Consider the following 8,266-nt stretch of genomic DNA (forward strand, 5'->3'; position numbering starts at 1 on the left):
CTAAAAACTATTAACTAACTCCAATCTCACTGCAGAGTGCTCCCTCAAGTTTGTCTTCGTTATTATTTCTTTAATCAGACATCAAAGCGGAGTGATCATAATTGAGAGATGGCTTGATGGAGGCTGGGATATGGGAGAGACTATTTGGACAGCTGTGATGAAACACGTGCAAGTCATTTTTAAAGAGCACTGCATTCTTGTTCGATGTGTCTGCCGTGGGTTGAATGGGTGGTAACTGGAGAGTTGGACATAAAGCCACAAAGCATGAGGACGCGGGTCAGACACACACAAGCACGTAAACATGTACACACAACAATAAACACACATACGTGTAAACACACACACACAGACATACGATTGACAATGAATTACTTGGTAAATTATGATGAATAAGACTTATACATTTATTAATTTCAGTAATACACTGCGCTGTACCCTGGATAGGATTCAATTAGTCTAAGAACTATGGAAAATAACTAGTCTAACATACACACATACATGGCCAAAGACACTCATTCACTAAGCACATTCTCATTATGTGATTCTAAACCCAAGATTAAAGTCTGTCTGTGTGTGGAACAGGGTGGGAGGTGCAGGGGATCTGGACAAGTCGAGGCCTGTCATATGACTCTTAAAATCATGATCAGTTTGTATTAGTGCCTAGATGTCTTGATTCTCTACAATGAATGGGCCCTGGGATTTGGCAGCACAGGGCCGTCCTTACAGTGCCCCCTGTATGACACCGGCAGGATTGCACTCAGTTTTCCTGTTGTCTGCTACTTTCGGGTTTTGGGTTCGATTATCACGGTTCCCTCAAAACATAGTTGCTCAGACCAAGCCATAAACAATTTCAGCCAATCGACAATTGGTTCCTGGAGAACGACAGGGAAGGGTGTCATTTGATTGGCTGTTGAGCTAAACAACAAACAAAATTTCGCCAGAATCGCAGACTGATCCAAAAACATTAAGTTCAGTCACCTGTTTCAGTAACACCCTTGAATTGAATCGATTAAATAACAAATCATCACACTTCCTAAAGAATACAGTAAACTTTTAAAGAAATTTCCCTCCAGTCTACGCAATACAGGGTACTTCATGAATGAATATGTATTACAGTGGTTCCCAGTCTGCTGGCATTGCCATGTGACCAAGGCCAAATGATGCTTGCATTGTTCAAAGGAATGGTTTCTTTTCACACTATCTATGCTATGTCAAGGCTCCTAAGATAACATTACCTCTATGAACCTATGAGCCCCGCCCCTAAATATGTTCGTGTGACAATATACACAAAGACCTTTTGACCAAATGATTGACAAGGGTGTCTTTACTGACCCAGGTGTCTACAGAACCATTATGTATTTGGTATTTGCTTTATCAATTTCTACAGACATCTTTCACTGTAGTAGTTAAAAAAAAAAAAAAGTAAACTGAACAATACTACCACTTTGTGGTCATTTGGATACATTGCAATGCATTGCATTAAAAAAGTGCAACTTCAGAAAAACACATTTTATCTTCTACAAATAAAGAATAAGAAAGAGCCTGTTTCACAGCACTTTTATTATAGTATGCAGGTTTCAGGAGGATGATGCAACTTTTTTTCCCAAAGCAATATGATGATTCTGATTAATACAAGTGAAACATAAAAAGCCTCTTCCTCACTTATCATTTATCCGTGCGGTCCTTGCTCTGCTCTAGCACCGTAGCATCAATGTCCTTCAAATGCCAGAAACATAAATGTAGACCTCCTTCTTCCTCTGACAGGTTGTTGTTTTTAATTGGTGATTACATCCTCAGAACAAATCACAGACTTAATTAACTTACTAAAAAAAAATCGTCCTTTAAGGTTGGAGACCGAAGTGCAAATTGCTCAGGACAGGAAACAACTTTCATAATAAAGTTTCTCTTCATTCCTCCGCGTCCTCAAATTGATCTCCTTCAACGACCACTTTCTGTGTTTGGATAATACGCACTGGTGGTACATGGTGAATAGACGGTTTGTACTTGACCTCTGACAGCTTGTGATCGGGGACGTGGAATGGCATTTTAAGATGGGGATCTTCCATAACAAGGTCTTCTGGGCCTAAGGGGTTCAAGATAAAGTGTATTGTAGTAGGCCTATGCACTGCAAAGGCAAGCAAACAGGAACGTCTGAAGTAAACCTAATGAGTCTGTAAGGATACCTACCATAAGGCATATTTAGCTGGTTGATTTCAGTGTCCCAATCCTCCTCCTCAAAACTTGGCGCTGGACTGGGAGAGCTGTCCTGCATCTCCGTCTTCTCTGTATCATTTCCCTCATCATCCGACAAATTCGAAAACTCACATGGATTAACCATTTTACGCCCTTCTTTCTGTCTCTACCTGACCAAAAAATTGAAATAGTCATTTTGATCATTCCATGTTAGAGATAAATGGGCTGAATCAGCTAATGTAAGATGTCTGCCTATCATTGCCTCAAAGTTATCTAGCAAGTTTGTTAAAGCTAACAGCTAGTCAACTAACCTAGAACATTTGACAAACCAGTAATAGTAATTGATGTCAAACTCCTAACCTAAGGGATTTGTATTTTCTATCAGAGACACTTGATTCTAAACTAGAAATGTAGCTAACCTAACATAGGAGGCTAGACGTTGATGGCAGTGCAGATAGAAGTTAATCGAGCTAACGTTAATCTCCAACCATTATCTCGCTAATGTTAGTAGCTACATAGATAGCTTTCTAACAGACTAACTTGGAAGCCTTATCTCATAAACTGGAAGAGTCCTCTTGTCCTCTGGTAATCTTTCCGGTGGTAAAGTGAAATTATAATAAATTTGATATGCTACAGTTACGAAGATTAGCCTAGCAATTGCAAGACAGTTGCTCAGAATAAAACGTGATTCCAGTTTCTCTCCTTCCGGCAGGTGGCGACAATAATCAATTATTTGCTGCTTCTTTGAGGGGGAAATCTGGTAGGCTTATTTCAGCTTTGTCTGCTATGGCTACATTTTTTTATACTCCATGTAAATATGTGAAATATGTTTTGTGACAGTGATGCAAATACATAATTTCACTGTAGCCTACTCTCCAAGTATATAAGAATTAATACTTTCTGTGTGTGTGTGTGTGTGTATTTTGATTTCACATCGTCGCCACAGTCAATGCATGTTTGGGTTCAGAGAGATAATGTAGCCGCTAATTATGGGGCACAAATCTCCTTTATTCTTTTAGAAGCAGTGACAGCAGATGAAGACCTCTAAAAACCAGATATCACGGGGGTGACAGACACGAAGGAGCTTCAAGCATTGCCATGATGTCAATCAAACAATGCAATGGGTGAGCTAGCATTCTTCTGTGAAACAAAAAAAAATAACCTTTAAGGGGAAGGAAAAAAACTAACATCTTATTTGACAATGCCTTAGAGAAAATGCAATTAGCAGGACACTGCATTTGGAGATGCTGGGCTGTCTGGTGTCTCATCTGCCCATGTTTGTTGCAGGGCATGCACAGGCTGCACCGTGACTGCAGCAAGATGTCTGCATGGTACCACTTGCGGAGTACCGCTTGCATCATTAAATAAACTTTGAATACTCAGGCACTGATATCGAAGGCCATGAATAGACTCTACTCTTTTGGACGACTGCTATCGCATTGTTATGACCATAGGCCTGACCGTGTTTTAAAGTATTGCCAAATAAAATGGTGTCAAATGAACATCTTATACAATGCTTGTTTGCACATAACATTTCTACTGATATCTTGCTGTTGTATTGTATCATAAAACTGTATAAAAGACAGCCTTTTCATTTAGTAGGTCTGATGAAGGGCACATCGATACAAATATTAACTAGTTTCTGTACAACATTTACAATTTATGAAAAATGCTCAGACAAGTTAAGACAGAGATACTGTATGTATATAAAAAAGCTTCTATGATTGATCAGATGAATTGGATCAAAAGTAAACATAAAGTAAAACAAACACGGACTCAAGCCAATTAAAATTTTAAAAGGCACACAAACCATTTCAGAGGGACCAAGCAAAGAAAATGCTCAACATCAAAATCAGAACAATTTGTGCAACAAGGCAAAACTAGTTTTGTGACCATACAGAATAGACCAGTATTAGTAGTATTTCCCTAGCTACGCTTGCCTAAAGTACTGTGGTGCGCAGAGAGCCGCAGGCAGTCTAAGTAAATCCAATAAGATCTAGGGCAAAAAGGTGAGAGACAGTTACTCTGGAACTGTTATCCATTCATGACATGTAGGCTACAGTTTACATATTTTCATGTAGTACCGCCAAGGGTGGCTGTTACCCCCGACAACTACAGTCTCTATTCTACAGAGTGATTATCTTAATAGTGATTATGTAGCATCATTTATGAACCCTATTTATGAACCATTAATGACATTTCTTTTTTTGTTTTTTTTTGTTGTTTTTTTGTTCTGTTTTTTTTTTGTTTGTTTGCAAGTGTTACAACAATTGCGGGCTTCCCTTTGTTGATATTCATTCCCAGTTTAAATATGTTTATGGAACCTGGCAGCACAATCAGTGGGCTATGTCACTCATAAAGACTATTCCCACTGACTGTCAGGTGGTACATCCACAGCCACTGAGACTGCAAGAGAGGGCTACAAGGTGTACGAAGTTAAACTGCCCAGCCATATTTCTTACCCTCTGCCTATATGGAGTTGGCTGATCTCACACTTTAGTCATAGCTCCAAGTGCAGCCGAGACCATTCAATCTGGAGTATTCAAATACTTGATACAGAACAATGAGGGGGAGCTGGGCCTTTACGACACTTGGCGTAGGCACCAGACGGGCATAGTTCCTGTCACTACCCCAGCAGAGTACCCTCTCTGCCCACTAAATGCGAGTGGTCTGTCAAACTCAGCGTTGCTGTTCTTTCACACATGTCTCTGACTCCATCACATAAACAGGTGAATCTCCTGCCCCAGGCTCATCACGCGACACTGGACTTGCCCTCGAAACATTATTTATAGATCTGTATGAAAAAATAAACCTTTCCATTTTATACAATTACAACCTTTTGACTCATTTTTTTGCCACAAAATAAAGTACATATTTTTCTGTCAATTCCATTTTTTCCCCCCAAGTCCTTCGTATACATACGAGTCAACAACTCCAAATGCGTACTCTTGTACGAAAACATGTCCCTGTATGGCCACTTCATCCACTTGTGCTTCAGCGTGGGTGACTACACGTGATCCCTGTGCATTTGTTTTCTAGCCTAAATCTGTAGTACATTGGGATAGATTGTGACGAGTCAGGTCACATTTGGCCATTTCTATGAATTGCAACCAAACTGCTAAATTAGTGTTTTGGACCACTATACGCTTAGTGACTATTTTTAAATTGAGCTTTTAAGTTGATATCTCCAGAACTGAAGCAGCATGACAGCCTAGTGTGGAGGAACGAGGTATATGCCACTCCACCTGCTCACTCCGTTATTTCACATATTTATTTCCGGTTCCTGCACTAATTACTCACATAGATCAAATTTAGGAGTCATTATGTGAGTCTAAGACACAGTAATAACGAATTTCATTTCAAAGAGCTATTTACCCGTCATGTTCTTAACCTGACCACAGAGGACCCTAGTAAACTCGCCCTCTGCCTTTCTAAGACTACAGTTCTGCCCTCTCTCATGCATGCTAACAAGCTGTGGTTTTGGACTACACAATCACAACACACATGCTAACGGCTAACAGTGTTCGCTTAGTAAAATGCTACATACTCCCCCGTAAACCGCCCGGGAGCTTCCACGTCACATTAACATGTGTGCCTTTTGTTACGATGCAATGTCAGTGACGGAGAGAGAGAACTAGCACATCACACGCTCTTTAGTGGTCACGTGAAACATTACACGACAGGCTCGTGAAAGCGCTGGACCTATGTACCTAGAGGTAGTGTATGCAAACATAACTTTTAAAAAATTGAAAGTGAACATTCAGGTCATGTGTGAATGAATGTTTCCAGTTGTGTTCCCTTTCACTCCGAAGTCTCTCTGTTTACGTCATCTCAACCAATGAGTGATTTGCGTGGTGATGAAACAAAAATGCCAAAACTCAAAAGTGGGCATATGAGAGGTACCATGTGGTCACTGACAGCAAATTCTGTAAATCCAGTATGTGATACAGTTCATGTGTCCAGCCTGCAGAGGGCGCTGTATGTCCAGCCGTGAGAGACTGAACGGTGGCACAGACGTGAGGGCTCTAGTGTTTGATCTCTAAGATGGAGGGGTTGTGGTCCAGGATGGCCAGGATGATCTTGTCCATGTACTGTCTGAGGCGGTAGTTTATCTCCTCTTGTTCCTTCAGAGCGTCCACAAGCTACAGAGAGAGAGAAAGAGAGAGAGAGAAATAGAAAGAAAGAAAGAAAGAGACAAAGTGAGCAGTCGTTACATTGATCCTCCTCCTCTTCTGCTCTTATCTTGTACCCAATTTCTGCACACACCTACACATCACATCACTCAATGCCTATCAGCTCTTCAAGCACAGTCATCCTCTCAGTGAAAAGCATATGATAATCTTCATGCTATATTCATCCATCATCTTGTGTTCATTTATGCTTCATTACCTGTAAAGACCACCACAAATAAAGTTCACTGAGGTAGCACTTAACTACCAGCCACTTTCTGTCAGGGCGTACACATGGTCTACTTCAATACTAGGAGGACAACCCTCCATCTCTTCCCACATGTGTGTGTGTGTGTGTGTGTTGTGTGTGTCTCTGTGTGTGTGTGTCTGTGTGTGTGTGTGTGTGTGTGTGTGTGTGTGTGTGTGTGTGTGTGTGTGTGTGTGTGTGTGTGTGTGTGTGTGTGTGTGTGTGTGTGTGTGTGTGTGTGTGTGTGTGTGTGTGTCTGTGTGTGTGAGTGTGTGTGTGTGTGTGTGTGTGTCTGTGTGTGTGAGTGTGTGTCTGTGTGTGTGTGTGTCTGTGTGTGTGAGTGTGTGTGTGTGTGTGTGTGTCTGTGTGTGTGAGTGTGTGTGTGTGTGTGTGTGTGTGTGTGTGTGTGTGTGTGTGTGTGACTATTCACCTCATCCCTGGAGGCATTGTCTATCTCAGCAGCCAGAGACTGGGCCTTGGTGTGGCAGCTGAACAGGTTCTTGGCCTCATACAGGCTCAGGCTCAGGATCTGTGCATTCAGGTCATCGTTCTGGTCCCGCAGCTTGAAGTTCTCCTGCACAGAACCACAATCACATCAAAAAGGGTCAGAGTTTGACATGTCAGGAGACAAAACCTCAGTCACACCCAACCCCTCAGGCCATGCACTAGCAATTGGGCAAAATGTTAGTCACCTATATGGTTCAAACCCCAGACCATCACCCCAGTGATAATAAGTAAGTTAACATAAAAGGATAGCAAATCATCTAAACTACAACAGCAGAATGACAGACAGACTGATTATTACTCTCAGCTTTAGAATGATGCTTCAATGAGGGTCTGTATCAGATGTCTGAATGATTGCAAATCATTGGGGTAAATGATGTCATGAATGTCCTCTTGAAGTGTAATACGTTGGCAATAGTGTAAAAAGCAAGCGTGTGGCTGCTGCACCTGTTTGAGGCGTCTGGCCTCATGCTCCAGCTCAATCTCACGGGTCTTGGCGTTGTACTCTGATAGGCCAGCTGCTGAGGTCCGCCCACGGCCGCGGTCTGACTCCAGCTTAAACAGCTGTAGGTGCTCCAGTTCCCGACGCAGGTCCTCTATCAACTACACACACACACGCACACGCACACACACGCAAACCAACATATATATAGAGAGAAAGGGAAACTGTCAGCTTTTCCAGCAAAGTTCAGTAAAAATGTATGACATTATCTATACATGTTTCCCTACTGAATATGTGTACTTGAGTGTAACATACATGTCGGTATTACAGTTTAACAGAAGTTCATTCAGTATTACATTTCTGTCTTTATTTCCGTAGTATCAAATTGTCTGCGTGCCTGTGCGTGTGTGTGTGTGTGTGTGTGTGTGCGTGTGAATGTGTGAGTGTGCATGTGTGCGCGTGCGTGAGTGTGAATGTATGTGTGTGTGTGTGTGTTTGAATGTGAATGTTAGTGAATGTGTGTGTGTGTGTGTGCGTGTGAATGTGTGAGTGTGCATGTGTGCGCGTGCGTGAGTGTGAATGTATGTGTGTGTGTGTGTTTGAATGTGAATGTTAGTGAATGTGTGTGTGTGTGAGTGTGTGAGTGCGTGTGTGCGTGTGAATGTGAGTGTGTGTATCTATACAGATGGCTTAATGACCTCCTGCATGGCT

At 41.7% G+C, this 8,266-nt stretch overlaps 1 protein-coding gene and 1 long non-coding RNA gene across 3 annotated transcripts in view; both read right to left on the reverse strand.

Annotated features, from left to right (window-relative positions):
• Positions 1–1,541: 1,541 nt before the first annotated feature.
• On the reverse strand, positions 1,542–2,727 carry LOC105899941. The gene is made up of 2 exons (XR_001162371.2): positions 2,188–2,727; positions 1,542–2,083 (listed from the first exon to the last, which is right to left on the reverse strand). It is a non-coding gene; the product is annotated as an uncharacterized LOC105899941 (long non-coding RNA).
• A 453-nt stretch (positions 2,728–3,180) lies between these two features.
• The window catches only part of rab11fip4a (RAB11 family interacting protein 4 (class II) a), a 64,323-nt gene continuing 59,237 nt past the window's right edge, over positions 3,181–8,266 (reverse strand). For both annotated transcript variants that reach the window (XM_012827165.3, XM_031565263.2), the window contains 4 exons: positions 8,254–8,266; positions 7,561–7,716; positions 7,040–7,183; positions 3,181–6,335 (listed from right to left, as the gene is read on the reverse strand). The exon at positions 8,254–8,266 is cut by the window's right edge and continues 125 nt beyond it. In XM_012827165.3, coding sequence (XP_012682619.1) covers positions 6,219–6,335; positions 7,040–7,183; positions 7,561–7,716; positions 8,254–8,266 — 430 coding nt within the window. In that variant the 3' untranslated portion in view covers positions 3,181–6,218. The remainder of the gene's footprint in view (positions 6,336–7,039; positions 7,184–7,560; positions 7,717–8,253) is intronic.

Source organism: Clupea harengus, chromosome 1 (assembly GCF_900700415.2).
Source record: "Clupea harengus chromosome 1, Ch_v2.0.2, whole genome shotgun sequence".
Lineage (NCBI taxonomy): Eukaryota > Metazoa > Chordata > Actinopteri > Clupeiformes > Clupeidae > Clupea > Clupea harengus.